This window comes from Phocoena sinus, chromosome 2 (genome assembly GCF_008692025.1).
Source record: "Phocoena sinus isolate mPhoSin1 chromosome 2, mPhoSin1.pri, whole genome shotgun sequence".
In the NCBI taxonomy this organism is placed as follows: Eukaryota; Metazoa; Chordata; class Mammalia; order Artiodactyla; family Phocoenidae; genus Phocoena; species Phocoena sinus.
Window position 1 is genome coordinate 91,128,538 of NC_045764.1, and position 17,753 is coordinate 91,146,290.

The 17,753-nt window shown below is 47.4% G+C and overlaps 1 protein-coding gene across 1 annotated transcript in view; it reads left to right on the top strand.

The window, feature by feature from the left end:
* Positions 1–13,429, top strand: part of TGM5 (transglutaminase 5) — a 60,400-nt gene extending 46,971 nt beyond the window's left edge. The window contains 7 exon segments of the mRNA XM_032621713.1: positions 5,507–5,645; positions 6,293–6,396; positions 6,502–6,741; positions 10,794–11,156; positions 11,674–11,834; positions 12,981–13,114; positions 13,276–13,429. Of these exon segments, the coding sequence (XP_032477604.1) occupies positions 5,507–5,645; positions 6,293–6,396; positions 6,502–6,741; positions 10,794–11,156; positions 11,674–11,834; positions 12,981–13,114; positions 13,276–13,429 (1,295 nt within the window).
* Positions 13,430–17,753: the final 4,324 nt, after the last annotated feature.

The following is a 17,753-nucleotide window of genomic DNA, read 5'->3' on the forward strand; positions in this document are numbered from 1 at the left end:
ACTTTAAAAGGGTAAATTTTGTGACATGTGGTTGTATCTCAATAAAACTGTTTAAAAAAGAAAAGCCAGGCATCCTGGGATGTGCCTGGCCTGTCCTGCCCACAGCTGCAGGGGCTAGGGTAGGGGCAGCCGTGACTGGGCTTGAGGGTTGGGATTCTGAGCAGGCCTACGGGCATCATCCCCTCCTCTGTAAAGTAGGGTCCTGGGCCCAGAGCCCCAGAGGAGGGTGGTGGGAAATAGCCTGGGAGATGAGGAGGCTGTGTGCTTAGGGGGCACCCAAAACCTACCCCACAACGTACATCTTTTACATACTGGATTCCCAATGATCTGGCTCGCATGTAAAAAACCATTGTGAACACCCTATGGGTTAGAAGTCATCTAAGATTTCTTCTCACTCATTTTGTATAGTGGTCTCTATGAGTGTCTCATTATCTTCATTTCAGTACAATAACTCTACGTCCTCATTGTTTTTTACTGAGCCCTTCCTTGTCAAAGGAAGGAACCCCAGCCAAGGTCCTGGCACATTATTTTGCCTCAACCTTTGGCTTAAGTATGAATCTACTGTTATTCCCCACTGACTTATGAGACATCAAGGACTGTATGGAATGTTCCCTCGCAGGGTGGTGGGTTAACATGTGGCAAGCACTTGGGAAAATGTCTGGCACATGCTGAGATTGACATGAGTGTTAGCTATTATACAATTAGCCTGATATTGCCTTTTTTAAAATATAAATTTATTTATTATTTTATTTATTTTTTGGCCTCATTGCGTCTTTGTTGCTGCACTCAGGCTTTCTCTAGTTGTGGTGAGCGGAGCTACTCTTCGTTGCAGTGCACGGGCTTCTCATTGCGGTGGCTTCTCTTGTTGCGGAGCACGGGCTCTAGGCACACAGGCTTCACTAGTTGCAGCACTCAGGCTCAGTAGTTTTGGCTTGCGGGCTCTAGAGCACAAGCTCAATAGTTGTGGCGCATGGGCTTAGTTGCTCCACGGCATGTGGGATCTTCCCGGACCAGGGCTCAAACCCATTTCCTCTGCATTGTCAGGCGGATTCTTAACCACTGCGCCACCAGGGGAAGTCCCAATACTGCTTTTTTTTAAATTGAAGTGTAGTTGGTTTACAATGTTGTGTTAGTTTCAGGTATACAGCAAAGTGATTCAGTTATACATATATATATATTCTTTTTCAGATTCTTTTCCCTTATAGATTACTGCAAGATATTGAGTAGAGTTCCTGTGCTATACAGTAGGTCCTTGTTGGTTATCTATTTTATATATAGTAGTATGAATCTGTTAATCCCAAACTCCTAATTTATCCCTCTCCCTCCCTTTCCCCTTTGGTAACCATAAGTTTGTTTTCTCTGTCTGTGAGTCTATTTTTGTTTTGTAAATAAGTTCATTTGAATGAGTGCTGAATGGCTGAGTGAAGAGACATAGTAATTAATGCCAGAGTGTGGTGTGGTGTAATATACCTTAGGAACTCTGCAGTCCTTTTCCTGACTCTGAGATCTTGTCCACCTTTGTCCATGTGCAACTGTGTGAATGTGTATGCATGCGTGTGCACACATACAAACACACACACCCGATAAGGGTTTCTCTTTTACGAGGGACTCAGCTCCCACCGAATTATCCATGAAAGAGTCACGTGAGTCTCATGTCAAACTGAGGCATCAGGACTGATAGCCTGCAGAAGTGAGGTTAAAGAAAACTCACTTCAACATGAATTTAATGAGCATCTACTCTGGGCAGCACTGTGCTAGGAATGAAGAAACGCAAGAAAAGTATTTGATCTGAGCCCTACTCTAGGGGGATTTGTAATCTGGCTGACAAGATAAGATAAATATATGAGATCATAGAGAGCTTCATGCATTGATAAAATGTGTGGCATTGGTGACTGGAATCAAGTGAGAGCATGGGAAGGGAGATTAGTGTGGCATGGAGTAGTCAGTGAAAACTTCACAGAGGAAGGCGCTTTGAGAATGATGCCTTCCCAGCGTTGCTGGGACGTCTAGTGAAGTTGCAGTGGGGTGGCTTGTAGTTAAAAGCCTGAGGGGTTTTGAGATCAGAGAAATGTGGGTTTAAATCCTGCCCTGGCTCTCCTCTTCCTGCCATGTGACCTCAACCTCTCTAAACTTCAGGTTTTTCCTCTTCAAAGGTGGAATAATCACAGCGCTGTGGAGAGGATTAAGTGTGATTACGCCTGTGCAGTGCTTGGCACCATGCCTGGCACCTATGAGGATGATGATGTCATCGACTGGCAAGGAAGCTTGGAAAGAATGAAAGACAAGCTTGGTTGGGGATGTGCTTAGTGACGGCAAGGTGTCCATGTAGGCTCAAGATTCAAATTCAGGAGTCATGGGCAAGGAGTGAGAGATGAAGCCACAAGACAGGAGGAGCTCTTTGCGGGGGTACAGAGAAAGCAGGACAGAGGGGGCAAAACCCCGTGAAACATGTTTGTGCACAACTGTGCAGATCTGAATGCTGTCAGCTCCCTTCGTGTGATACCGGAGCTACAACCTTGGCCTTCTCCTTATGTAATAAACAATTCTTGTCCCTCTGTTGCCTCACTGCGACAGCTGTTGTCCCCTATCCCAGTCCTCTCACAAGGCACGATGAGGAAGTGGTGAGAATGGATCAGTGCAAATCCATTACCACTCAAAGCTTATGCTCTACAGACAATCAAGCTTGGTAACCACAGCACAGCACACAGTGACGGTGCTGTCCTGAAGTCGGAAATCACCAGAATAGACAAAAGATTCAAGACATTCATTCACCCATCCAGCAAAGATGCACTACGTTTCTGCAATACAGGCCGGCCTTGTATTGTTAATGGTTGTGTAACGATAAAGCTGACTATCACACAATCCCTGCCCTCAGGAAGACAGACTCATAAACAAATCATTACACACCATGTACCATGTCTAGTAGAGAACTCAGAGTGCCATGAGACCAATGACCTGTGCTCAGGTGGAAAAGTGCCCATCCTGCCATGTCTAGCAGGAGGTGACAACACCACTGGCACTTCATGAATTCATCAATCATGGTGAAGAATGGAGGCTTGCTCCTTGCTCTCTCTGCCCACCCCTCCTTGGCATGTGCTCTTATTACCATAAGTGTTATACACCCTCCTGACTGTAATCTTAACATAAATGTGCCCATGCGATGCTCCTGAGTCACTTGCATGCTCTCGCCTCACTCCTGTCTCATGCTCCTTCAGTGGCAGCTTTTCCCACCTTCACCCTCCCCTCCGAGGTGGTCCTGTGTCACCTCCACCTACAATTCACTGTCAGCTCTGCTCACTCCCTGCCCTCCATTCCTTGCAGACCTGTGCAGATCTGCCATTCCAAGGAAGTGCATGCTCCCCCTTTGGGCTTCTCTGCATCCAGGGATGTGTCCCCACCCCAGCCTGGAAGGGCTTTGTGCCAAAGTATAAGAAGGAGCCTAAACTAAAATCTATAAGCAAATAAATGCTTAATATAAATAAGTATCTAAACTAAAAATTATAAACATTTTACAATGACAGTAGTATTTGTGAAGAACCCTTAGAAATATCTGTATTTTTTGACTCAGTCATTTTACCTCTTGGAATCTGTCCCAAAGGGGGAAAAGTAGAAATTGATCTACAGAGATGTCCATCACAGTATTATTTACAACAGGGGAAAAATTAGAAACCAAGCAAATGTCTAAAAATAACCTCTGCTGAAGTGAAAAAAAAAATACATGAACCCATAACAATACCAAAAAATGGGAGAGGGGGATTGAAATGCTTTTCTTTATAGAAGAATGCCAGCTAATACAGGTAGAAGAAATGATAGTGTTAGAATATAATCATTTTGGTACCACCAGTATAATAATTAATCCAGGCAAGGATCATCAAGGATGCTAAAATTACTTGGTGAAAGATTGTTAGGGAGCAGCATATTTCACACTAGTGATTGCTTGTTAAATGACAGGGAAAGGATACTTCCATCGGGCATTAATCTGACCTTAATCAAATAGTTAAATGCCCCCATTAGGCCCCCCTTAGGCCCCCATTAGTATAACAAATGGACAGCCTGTGCCTTCTGATGTGATTCAGAGGGATTTACACAACATCACCTATGCAGTATTCTTGTCAAAAATGTTAACTCTGAAATTAACCAAGAAGAATCAATTAGGCAAATCCAGAATATGGGGCCTTCTACTAATCAAGTGACCTAAATTATTAAAAGACTGTTCTAGATGAAAGGAGATTCTTTTGGTTTAAAAAGAACTGGAAAGATATAAGCAAATGCAATGCATGTATTCTGATTGGATTCTGGACAGGGGGGCAAAAAACAGATATAAAAGACATTTGGGAAAATGCAAAGATGGATTTTATACTATTAAATCCATGTTAAATTTCTTGACTTTGTAAAAAAATTAACCTCTGCTAGAAATCTTGCTTTTGGAAAATATTTGATAACATGGAAAAATGGGTGGGTTGTATAATAAGGGGAAAATACTAGAATGCTGAACTCTGTGCACCTGTGGGAGGTGGGCTCAGAATTGGCAACAAGCTTAGCAGTGAAACCAGGATTTGAGTGGTAGCTCTGCCGCTTCCTAGCTGTGTGGCTTTAGTCAAGGTAGCAAACTTTTCTTAGCCTCTGATTCTTCATCTGTAAAACAGGGATAATAACAGCAGCTTCTGTGTAGAGCTGTCCTGAGCACAGTACATGTGAAACATTTAGCATCATGCCTGGCTGGCAGACACTGCTGTTATCATTATCATTATTATTGAATTAGGTGGACTGTCACCATCGGACTTGAGGGGACAGGATCCCCAGGGGATTGGTGGTGGGATGGGCCGGGGGATATTGCTATTCTCAAAAGAGTGCAGAATCACGAAAAATATGGCAGAGGGCAAAGAAAAGAAGCTGGTTGGCAAAGGAAAGGGATGGCCCCTCAGGAATAAAGACAACATTCTACCTCCTTTCAAGAATTTCTCCATTAGGTACAGACTCTCACTTTCCTAGGCTTTTGTTACAGTTTCCTTCCCTTCCTGGATGGATCTGTAATACTTTCCTCAATAAGCTTCCAAGTCAGTACACCCATAGAGAAGGGGGAATCCAAGCGGCAGAACTCTTTGCCTAAGAATCTGATGGTCTTACTCCTTAACACAGGAGTGAAAAAAATTCCACAGTTTGGTTTGAAGATAGAGATTTATGGCCAGGAGAGAAGTGAGGCAAGTCAAGCTGCTGAGTCTTGCCAAAGGAGGCATGGCTATCCCACCCTGCTGGCTGGGGCAGGGGAACCCAACACTTGCTAGACCCTCTCTTGGCCCTGGCAGTGCTTGTCTGAGCAACCAGCTGTCTAACCTTTGTGTGGAGCCCCAGGGAGAGGAGCTCAGGAAGGTGGGGAGGGAAGCTGGAAGTGTCGCCAACCCAGTGCCCCAGACAGCTCCTGCCTGCCAAATGCATGATTTCCCTGAGCCTAAGGGCGCTAAGTCCAGGAATCCACAGCCCACAGATTTTTCTGTCCTTTCTACAGTGATGAGGTGCCTGGGGATCCCCACCCAAGTAATCACCAACTTTGACTCTGGCCACGACACAGACGGAAACCTGATCGTAGATGAGTGTTATGACAACACAGGCAGGATTTTGGAGAGCAAGAAGAAGGACAGTGTCTGGTGAGAGACACCTTCTCTTTCTAGGGCAAACCCTACCAGCAGGAAGCAGGGTAGGACTGCACCTAGGAGCCTGCTGCCTTCTCATGCCTCACCCCCATTTTCACCAGCCCCAGGGCTTGCTAGCCCCAGCCCGAAGGCTGGGAGGCAGCTGAACACAAATACGATGATTTTCTGAGTCTAGAATTGTCACATCACAAGAGCTCTCTGCCCTGGGGGAGTTTTCCCCTTTGTCACCTCCTTCAATTAATACTCAGCCTGTGGCTCTGACCACAGGAGGGCCTGAAGTCTCACCTCTGGACACAAAAAAACCTCTGCCTCTGTGACTGCTTCTGTGAGTCAGCAGCACATACAGGAAAGGGCTACAAGGGTCTCTTTGAGAGACAGTGAAGGGTTTTTAACTTCCGTTGCCTCTGGAAACCTTCACTCTTATTTACAAAGAGAGGAAAGCTCTTTTCCGGGCAAGTTGAGGCTCACAGGAGGAAGAGCAGTCACCTGTCACCCACGGAGGGGTGCAGGCCTGCAGTGCCCTGTCTTTCTATCTAGCCATCCATCACTCATCGCCCCCTGCCTTGCTCCAGAAAGAACTTGAGCATCATAAACTCTCCCTCAGCTTCATCTGACACCCACTCCTCTGGCTTCTCCCTCAGGAATTTCCACGTCTGGAATGAGTGCCGGATGGCCCGGAATGACCTTCTTCCCAGATACGGAGGCTGGCAGGTGCTGGACACCACACCTCAGGAGATGAGCAACAGTGAGGCTCTTGGGAGTACAGGCAGAGCCCACTCCCACAGAAACAGACCCGACTCCACCCGGCCCTGCAGCCACAGCCCACTGAGGCCCCCCTGTTCCCCTTTAGGCCTCTACTGCTACGGCCCTGCCTCCATCAGAGCCATCAAAGAAGGAGAGGTGGATCTGAACTAGGACACAGCCTTCGCCTTCTCCATGGTAAATGCTGACTGCATGGCCTGGCTGGTCTTTGGAGGGAAGGAGCAGAAACTTCACCTGGACACCAATTCTGTTGGCAATTTTATCAGCACCAAGAGGATCCAGAGTGATGAGCGGGATGACGTCACAGAAAACTGCAAGTACGGAGAAGGTACGACCAATCCCTGTAGGCACCTTCCCCACTACCCCAGAGAACCTCTCTGCCAGCTGGGGCAGCCCTCTGGGGTGTGGATGGGCAGGACCCAGGCCCACTGTCTCCTCAGCCCTACAGGGTTTTTTTTGTTTTTTTTTTTTGCAGTACGCAGGCCTCTCACTGTTGTGGCCTCTCCCATTGCGGAGCACAGGCTCCGGACACGCAGGTTCAGCGCCCATGGCTCACGGGCCCAGCCGCTTTGTGGCATGTGGGATCCTCCTGGACCGGGGCACGAACCCGTGTCCCCTGCATCGGCAGGTGGACTCTCAACCCCTGCGCCACCAGGGAAGTCCAGCCCTTCAGTTTTAAGGTCCCAGTTGGGATGTCCCCACTGCCTCACTTCCTCATGCCCACCACCACCCCACTCCCCACAGGCCAGTGAGCACCCTCCAGAAGATGGTCACATTGATTGCAGGGCCACTGACAGGCATCCCATCAACAGTGTATGAATTCCTTGTGCCTGCCTTCCCGAAAAATCAGCCTCCCACTGAAGATGGCAGGGGATTGAGTAAACTCTCTATTAATTTTATTAATTTCATTTAGCTTATTGTTTGATTCCCGTTTCATTGGGTGTTTGGAGGACAAGCCAGACCACAGCCAGCACCGAGGCCCATGTAAGGCCAAATGTTCACTCCTACGTCCACCCTGTGCAGAGGATGATTCTGAGAGATGGGAGCCCTAGCAGGGTCTTCTGACCCAAGCCAGCAAGAGCAAGGGGCATCTACATCAGTCAGCTGTACTGATTCCTGGAAACTGAGACAAACCACCAGTTTCAACCACCAGGGAGCCAAGCAAAAATATGCAGTCCAAGAGGGCCAGAAGCAGGGTGAGGGGCAGGACCCGAGCAGGAGTGATTCATGACTACACAGGGCGGGGGCAGGGGTACCTGAGGTTCCTGGGAGCGCCAGCAAGTGGGTGTCTGTGGTTTGTCCGTGTCGGCCTTTGGGGCCAACACAGAGGAGCTCCAGAGTCTGAGCCTGAGAGACAAGCACTGAACACATCCAAGGGTACTGGCGATCATCCCCTCCACCCCTGTTCTCTCTGTGGCTATTTTGGTGGGGGATCCTGAGGACAAGTGGTTTATCACTGGGGAGACTCAAGAACTACTGGACAGGTACATGTAAAAGTATGACATTAGATCACTCCCTAACACCATACACAAAAATAAGCTCAAAATGGATTAAAGACCTAAATGTAAGGCTAGAAACTATCAAACTCTTAGAGGAAAACATAGGCAGAACACTCTATGACATAAATCACAGCAAGATCCTTTTTGACCCACCTCCTAGAGAAATGGAAATAAAAACAAAAATAAACAAATGGGACCTAATGAAACTTAAAGCTTTTGCACAGCAAAGGAAACCATAAACAAGACCAAAAGACAACCCTCAGAATGGGAGAAAATATTTGCAAATGAAGCAACTGACAAAGGATTAATCTCCAAAATTTATAAGCAGCTCATGCAGCTCAATAACAAAAAAACAACCAACCCAATCCAAAAATGGGCAGAAGACCTAAATAGACATTTCTCCAAAGAAGATATACAGATTGCCAACAAACACATGAAAGAATGCTCAACATCATTAATCATTAGAGAAATGCAAATCAAAACTACAATGAGATATCATCTCATACCAGTCAGAATGGCCATCATCAAAAAATCTAGAAACAATGCTGGAGTGGGTGTGGAGAAAAGGGAACACTCTTGCACTGCTGGTGGGAATGTGAATTGATAGAGCCACTATGGAGAACAGTATGGAGATTCCTTAAAAAAACTACAAATAGAACTACCATATGACCCAGCAATCCCACTACTGGGCATATACCCTGAGAAAACCATAATTCAAAAAGAGTCATGTACCAAAATGTTCATTGCAGCTCTATTTACAATAGCCCGGAAATGGAAACAACCTAAGTGTCCATCATCGGATGAATGGATAAAGAAGATGTGGCACATATATACAATGGAATATTACTCAGCCATAAAAAGAAACGAAATTGAGCTACTTGTAATGAGGTGGATAGACCTAGAGTCTGTCATACAGAGTGAAGTGTCAGAAAGAGAAAGACAAATACCGTATGCTAACACATATATATGGAATTTAAGAAAAAAAAGTGTCATGAAGAACCTAGGGGTAGGACAGGAATGAAGACACAGACCTACTAGAGAATGGACTTGAGGATATGGGGAGGGGGAAGGGTAAGCTGTGACAAAGCGAGAGAGAGGCATGGACATATATACACTACCAAACGTAAGGTAGATAGCTAGTGGGAAGCAGCCGCATAGCACAGGGAGATCAGCTCGGTGCTTTGTGACCACCTGGAGGGGTGGGATAGGGAGGGTGGGAGGGAGGGAGACACAAGTGGGAAGAGATATGGGAACATATGTATATGTATAACTGATTCACTTTGTTTTAAAGCAGAAACTAACACACCATTGTAAAGCAATTATACTCCAATAAAGATGTAAAAAAAAAAAAGAACTGCTGGAAGGAAGTAGAGTGAGCAAGGGAGGCGGGGAAGGGGAGAAAGCCAATGCAGAGCACCTTGTCAGGCGGGGTTAGCACCGTGGGCTGCTGGGCCTCAGTCCTGCTGGGGGCCCTGCCAGTGGGGTGGCCTGGGAAAATGCAGGATGAAGAATGCTGTTGTCTAATCATGGCCCAAATTAGTTGTTGTTAATCTGAAATCCAAATGAAACTGCCCTGTATTTTTATTTGCTAAATCTGGCAACCCTATCAGAGATTTAGTTAAAGTGTAGAACAACACCGCAGATTTATCCCACCCACGAGGCAAGGGGCCTAGGCTCTTTATCCACCAACTCCTTTCAGTCAGGGGTTGAGGGCTGCTCCTTGAGGGGCGTAACTTCTCTAGCACTCCTGGCCTGCTCCACGCATGGGCGGAGTCAGCTCTGGTGGCAGAGAAAGCCACAAAGAGCCGCAGGTGCTAGAATTTGAAATTAGGGCACGTGGGCACTGAAACAGCAAGTGCCAAGGAGATGTGAGTCGGGCACTGACAGCATGTGCTACAGAGGTCCACAGGGTTCTGCTGTGAACTTGGGCCGGGGGGCCAGGGGGTGGTTGGAGCTATTTTCCAGTGGGCCTGAGTGTCCTGTTCAGTCAGATAGCATTCTGTCTCCTCCCACTGGACTGGCAGAATCTGGGGGTCAAGAAGCCCACAGATGAGCTAAGTCTGATTCACACCTCTCTGGGCTCACTCTTACTGAAGCCAATGTTACAAGATCCTCTTCTGCCTGGATCCAGGCTTAGAATGACCCCAGAGCGAGGGGAGAGGAGTGCCCTCAGCCTGGGGAGATCGTGGGGCTGCACTGAGGGGACCAGCAAGTGCTCAGTGAAGGCAGCTGCTGGGATTATTAGGGAAGCACGGATGAGTGCTCCTGCACATCCTGGCCACAGCGCCTGCCCAGGACTGAAGCCTGGGTGCTCTGGAAACTCGGCTTGCCTGAATTTCCTCCTTTTTTTTTTTTTTTTTCACCGTAGCTTCTCAGTTTCTCAATTTCCAGGAATTAGTCTTCAACTGACCAATAATGTGGTCCTGGAGCAGAAAATCACACCATGTCCTGTTGTCTTTAAGAAGTTTATTCCTCTGCATTGTGAGCCTTCATCTTTCCCTTGGGGAACGCGGGATAGAGTCCAGTGGTCGTGAGCACAGATTTTCACGTCAGATGAATTTGGTTTCCACTTGACTCTGCCCTGTGCAAGCTGTGTGACTTGGGCGAGTGACATGACCTCTCTGGGCCCCATTTTCCTCATCTGTATATGGAATGATAATAATGATAGTAATACATCTCTCTCACAGTTGGTATGAAGATGAAAGGTGTAAGAGCTCAGCAGAGTGTGACTCTTGGGAAGACTTGATGACTAGTAGGGAGCCTTTGTTATTGGAAATGAAGGTTTTAACACCCTGGTGGAGCCTTCACTGAGGGTGTTCAGCCAAGGTTTACCCTCTGGGTCAGCCTGGCCCACAGCTGATTCTGTGCTCTGTCCTCCCAGGTTCCCTCCGGGAGAGGCAGGTGTTTCTGAAGGCTCTTCAGAAGCTGAAGCCTGGAAGATCCCAAGGCTCCCTCCAAACAGAATCACAAACTTCCAGGTCCATGCTGCCAAGGGACAGTCCTAGGAGCCTTGCTACGCCTTCCCTTCGGCCCAGTGATGTTGTCCAGGTCTCCCTGAAATTCCAGCTGCTCGACCCACCTGACATGGGCCGGGACATAAGCTTTGTCCTGCTGGCCCTCAACATGTCACCCCAGTTCAAGGACCTCAAAGTGAACCTGAGTGCCCAGTCTCTGCTGCATGATGGCAGCCCCCTGCCCCCATTCTGGCAGGACACAGCCTTCATCACACTCTCTCCTGAAGAAGGTATGGGCTCTGGGTATGGGCAAGGGACAGTCTGTGAACACAGTGGCTTATGGAAATGCCAGTGGGGTCAAGCCAGCCAACAAGGGTTTGGGAGCAGACCCCTGTGACACTGGTCTTCCTAGTGTCCCCTCCAGCACAGAGTCTTCCTCCTTCCCTTCCTTCCTTCCCTCTCCCTCCCTTCTCCTCTCCTCCTTCTGTTTCTTTCCTTTGTCCTCCTCCTTCTTCTCCTCCAATCCTTTCTTTACTACTTCAAGGAATATACCCTGGGTTAGTGGGGAAAGCCTGAGCTTTGAAGTCATCCAGACCTTGGTTAGAGCCTCAGTGCACCCATTTACCAGCAGAATGACCCTGGGCAAGCCATTTCACCTCTCAGCCCCTCCATCTGAAAACCGAGTACCTACTTTACTGGGGATCAGTACAGGTTGGCCCCCTCCTCTCTGCAGAAGGGTCCCCAGATCCACCCAGGCCCAGCTGATTTCCCCAGCGAGTCTCACCTCATCCTGTGTTCTCTCCCTAGCAAAAACCTATCCCTTCAAAATCCCCTATTCCCAGTACGGCCAGTACCTGTCCACAGACAAGCTGATCCGCATCAGTGCCCTGGGTGAAGAGAAGAGCAGTCCCGAGAAGACCGTGGTGAACAAGATCATCACCTTAGCCTATCCCGGCATCATGATTAATGTAGGCAAGAGCCCTGTGTGTGGCCTGAGGGCTCCTTGGGTCCAGCTTGGGCCGGGGGCGGTGGGGGAGCCCCCTGAGAGCTTGCTCAGGAGAGCAGCCCCTCCTGTCCCCTGCCTCTTCTGTGGCCTCCAGGAACCTCCCACCAGGAGCGGGAGGTTTATCTGAACACACTTGGTCTCCATCCTCTTACACCATGAGAGGCCTTCCCCAGGGTCAACATGAGGAAACACGGGCTCAAATGGGAGGGTCCTGAGAGGGGGAAGAGCACTGCCTGAACAAAGGTCAGCTTAGGTTTGATTTGCCATTTCCTGGCTGTGCATCCTTGGACAAGCCCCTGGCCTTCTGCATCTTGAACTGTCAATGATGGGATTAGACCAGATGGCCTCCAAGGACCCCTCCTTCTCTGACATTCTGGTGGGGAGACTTCACAGGGCCCTTCTTGCCAGTGCTGTCTCCCCAGTGCCAAGTAGCCCCCTGGACCCTGCTGAGTGAGCCTGGGGTGCCCCCTGGTGGGGTGTGTCTGGCAAGCCCAGCCACTGGAGTCTGTTTTAGGGAGGGTTCCCAAAGGTGCCTTCAAGTTTCCTGAGGCTACTTCCTTCTCTCTATGTCCCGAATGATCCATTGCTCTTGACTCACACACTGGTGTGAAAAGAAATCAAGCCAGTTAAGATAAGAGGGTAGGAAGGGATGGAGTCAGACTGCAAAAAGAAGAAACAAGCAAAAACTGCCAAAAAATATTCTATCCACTCAAATTATGCATGAGAATCCTTTGGGAGCTCTTGCTTATTTCACTCTTGGATGAAATCCTTGGAGCAGAGGAAATATTACTGGAGACTCCCAACTCATCAGACCTTTCAATATGCTGGGCTGAGTAGAAATATTTTACACAAACACCCATACATGTATAAGTGAAGTAAAAGTTTCATGTAACAATATCTTGTGTGATGTACACTGATATTCTCTTCTATTTCATTTTTTAAAATGTTAATGGCAACCCATTAAGTTGTCCATAGTTGGAAAAACACAGGCCACGCAAATCCAGCTCTTCAGGAACAGATCTAGGGAACAGTGCCCTCCATAAATGCTTGGTGAACCGGGGGATGAGACTAATTCTCTGCTCCCTCCTCTCTGGATTTCCCTGTTCAGGCTTTAGGAGCAGCCATTGTGAACCGGCCGCTCTTCATACAGGTGATATTTTCAAACCCCCTCTCGGAGCAGGTTGAAGATTGTGTACTGACTGTGGAAGGAAGTGGTCTCTTTAGGAGACGGCAGAGAGTCCTGTGAGTGCTGGAAGTGCTCCGCCCTCCCTCCCATCTTATCCTGGGGGTAGCACTGTCCTTTCTGGACACAGGGAAAGGGGAGGCCTGGTTGCTGCATGGAAAGGGACTGTGGGGTTATCATAATCCTATGGTTTTCTGACATTCTCCTTTCTCTGCTGCAGCATTGGAGTCCTCAGACCCCATCACAGAGCCAGCCTTACTCTGGAGACTGTCCCCTTCAAGAGTGGCCAAAGGCAGATCCAAGCAAATCTGAGCAGCAACAAGTTTAAAGACATCAAGGGTTACAGGAACGTATATGTAGACTTTGGGTTATAAATTCTGGGACAATGAGGTGGACATGTAGATGTTAAGCTTCAGGGAAAGAGCAAGTTCAAACGCAAGCTGTGCCATTCCCCACCCAAACAGAGGCTTCTCTGGGCTCCGACATGAGCAGCAGAGAGATGCTGGCAATGGATAGTCCCCTGGGCCATTTGCACAGCTCCCCAGGACTCTGTTAAGGGCCCAGGAATTCCATGGTGTCCTGTCCAGAATTGTGAGATTGGCCATACAGTCCAGAATTGTTGGACTTGGCCATGATTTACTGATCCCCAGATGTCCAGAAAAGAAGAAGACTGGCTGAGCAGCTCACTGTCACTTTGTCATTGCAATGGCTACTTCCCTAGTACCAATAAACTTCAGCCCTCATTCTCATCTTTGTGCCCATACAGTCGTTACTTCCCCCACAGCAGCTCCCACCTGTTCCCTGGATTCTGGGAGTCTCCTACTGTTTTACTACCTGAGCCCACTCACTCATTCAAGAAACATTTACTGAGTGCCTGGTATGTGCCAGGCACTGTTCTGAGTGTACAGGATGAAGTGGTAAATAAAGCAAAGTCCCTGCCCCCCTGGAGCTTACATCCTGCCGGGGGGTGAGGGAGACAGAGAATAAACATGTCAACCAATAAGGAAGGTGCTTACAGATGGTGTATCAGTCGTGATTGAGTTAGGAAAACAAAAGGTGTTTCTACATGCTACTATCTTTGTGACTTAGAAAAAAGTCTGGAAGATCTCTCACTTGGCCATCCTTTGAATCCCTTCCCAAATCACATCCAAGAGGTCCCTCAGTCTTAACAGTTCCAACCCCTTGGCTGAAAGTCCACCAGTGCGTTGTGGTCTAGCATGGCCCTGGGATGGCTGGGTTCCAGGGAGAAAGCCAGCTGAATAATGCAGTGAGGTAGATTTTGGGTAGGGAATGAAATACTCTCAGACTTTTCTATTGGTTGTAGCTTGTGTTTATGGTCCTACTGAGCACAAAGCAACCGCAAGCATTATCTCCTCTGGGACACACCCACTTTCTCACAGCAATGCGAGAAGCTCTGCACAAAGGCATGATACACCTGCCCTCTAGGAACTGGCTACCTGACTGAGTCAGCTGTTTACGGTATATATTAAATGCACACATTAAACTAAAAAGTTAAATACTTCTATTATATATGAACAAAAGGGTAAGTGCTGTCAATCAGAGAGAGAAGAGAGGGTGTGGTGGGAATTACAGAGTACGTTGATAGCCATGTTAAAGAGAGGGCTGAGAACCAGGAGAATCCTGGCAGCATGGAGCTAGAGGCAGCCTATAATTATTTTTTCTATAATTATCATCTGACAATTATGAAAAATGGCTTAAGGAAAACATCATGGAGGGGAGCATCTTACAGAGACAATGACCTCTGAAACACTTAAGCTACCGCACTCCCAGACTCTTTCACAAATCCTGATTTTTTTTTTTTTTGGCTGCCGCACAGCATGCGGGATCTTAGTTCCCCGACGAGGGATTGAACCCCTGCCCCCTGCAGTGGAAGCTCAGAGTCCTAACCCCTGGACAACCAGGGAATTCCCACAAATCCTGATTTTAACATCATATTCATTTACTCTTTTCCTCAACAAATATTCACTGAGTTTCTACTAGGGGCCAGGCCCTGAGTTAGGCACCGAGGACATAAGAAGGACCAAGACTTGCCCTCATGGAGCTCAAGTCTAAGCATATCAAGAATGAAAAATAAACAGGAGGTTACAATACAGAGTGGTGAGAACCACCATGAGGGTGAGTACGGGGTGTTGTGGGAGCGTGAGGAGGGGCAGTTAGTCCAGTCTTACGATTGTGGATCAAGGAAGACTTCCTGGAGGGAGTGGCATTTAAGCTGAAAGCTAAAAGTCCAGGAGTTAGCCAAATAGACTCAGCAGCATTGAAGGGTTGGGGGTGGAGTAAAGCAGTCAGGAACCGCATGTCACTGAGATGGCTAGAGATCAGAGCAGGATGGAGCAAGTTGCAGGAAAAAAATGTGGCAAGAGCCAGGGGGTGAAGAGCTTCAGGTGGCAGTCTAAGGGATTTGGACCATGATCATCTTCAGGCATCTGTTTCCTCTAAATCTTGATTCATAGTCATTGCCTGCGATGTCAATGCTTAAGTTGATCCTATTTTGCAGCGCTGAGCAGACTTCACGTGATTTGAGAAGCACTTAAAGGACAAATAGTTCTCCATCCTCATCTGTCATAGGACCTTGCAATTTCCATCAGAGTCACTCTGATGGCCTTGGAGTTAAGGCCTTCCTTGAATGTCAAGGTTGTCTTTCATCTATTCATTTAACATTTATGGAGTACCTATGTGTAGAATATTCTAGGCCCAGGGGATAGAGCAGTAAACAAGGCAAACAAGGTCCTCCCCCATTCATTCTCAACTCCTAACCCCCAACCCCAGTGGAATTCAGCACTGGCAGACCTCAGAGATATTGCAGGTTTGGTTCAAGACCACTGCAATAAAGCAAATATCACAATAAAGCAAGTCACACGAATTTTTGGGTTTCCCAATGCATATAAAAGTCATGCTTACACCATACAGTAGTCTATTAAGTGTGCAACAGCACTGTGTCTAAAGAAACAATGTACAGTCCTTAATTAATACTTTATTACTAAAAAATGCTAACTATTATCTGACAACACAGGGTTGCCACAAACCTTCAATTTGTAAAAAACACAATGTTTACAAAATGCAGTAAGTAAAGTGCAATAAAACGAGGTGGGTCTGTACAAAAGTCTAGCTGCAGGTACAAAGTAAAGACTTGTAGATGCTGGAAATTATGAATCCCGTATGTGCTTCCACATGTTTCAACCTCACAACACCTATGAGATCAGTATTGTTATTATCCCCATTTTGTAGAAGGAAAAACTAAGTGTCAGAGAAAGTTAAGTGATTTGCTTAAGGCCTCAAAGCTTGAAAGTGACAGAGCCAGACTCAAACCTAGGTCTTCTAATTCCAAATCCAGGGTCTTTTTTTTTTTTTTCCCCAGCACCACTTTCTTGCTGTAGATATTGACATTAATAACATCATCTATCTTCTATCAATCACCTTCCCCTGTACCTGCCAGTCATATGACCTAGATTACATTAACTCATTCTCATAACAGTCTTGCAAGATAGATATTATAACTCCCATTTTATAGAGGAAAAACCTGAGGCACAAAAGTGTAATGGACATTCATTGATTGTTCTCGCCTTTCCTTTGGTGACAGCATCCCAGCTTCTTCTGGAGGAATCCCTTTGTTCCTCATAGTAGCTCTGGTGGGTCTGTCAGCCAAGGCTCCCTGCCTTCCTCTAGCCAAGAGGTGGGCATGTGACTTACACTGGACCAGACGCTTCTCCTAGGACTTTGGCTGCAGAGGGAAGTGAGCCAGAGAAGGCAGAGATTTGGAGCTGATCCATCCTGGCAACAGAGCCCCAGAAAGAGACCATCCAGCAGCTCCTGCTTCCTAGACCTCCTGAGCTGCCCTGGATTCCACCCTTCTCCTGGTTCTGAGCTTGGTCCTCCTTTTTCTATCAGTTCTAGGAGTTCCCTCAATTACTTGCATTCAAAGGACTTTATCTGGTTCAGAGAGATTAGATAACTTGTTTAAGATCACACAGCAAAGTCACTGCAACTCCAAATTCCCACTATACCATGCTGTCCAGTGCTCCTAGAAGTCTGCCCTTTGGTCCTAGGGGTGTCCTTGTTAGTGCCAGAAACGAACCTGAAGTTCAAGGAAGTGGCAGAAACCCTCATTCACCCCAACCCTGTAGATAACAAAAGAGGCTGAGGCTGGCAGTGTGGAAAGGGCAGGCAGCAGCAAGAGCTAGACTTTGTTTCCCAGGCCCTGCTCCTCCTTTGGTCTCTGGCATGATGCTTCAAGGCCCATTGCCCAGCGTTTCTCCCTCACCATCTGCCCACTGACTAGCAGGGAAACAACAAATGTGCAGCAAGTACTGCCTCTCTACCTGCCCATAAGACCCAACTTTTCAGTGTCTGGAAAGCACCTGGTGCCAGCTTTGGGTCTGCTGCTTTTTCAGAAGAAGTACAGACAAAAAGAATTTGATTGCAAAGTGCTCCCAGCTTGCTTCAGACCCATAGGATGGGACCTGGCTTCAGACTGTACACGAGCACAGAGCTTCCTAAGGGGAGGCAGGCCAATTGCTGGGGATAGCAAGAGGGTTCAGTAAATGCTTGAGCTGGGACAATATAGGAATCTGTGGGAATGTGAGAAAGAGCTCTGTCACTCTTCACCAAGTTGGAGGGAGAAGGGTCAAGATTAGAAACAGAGGGGGAACGAAAGGCTGATTTTAGAAACATATTTTT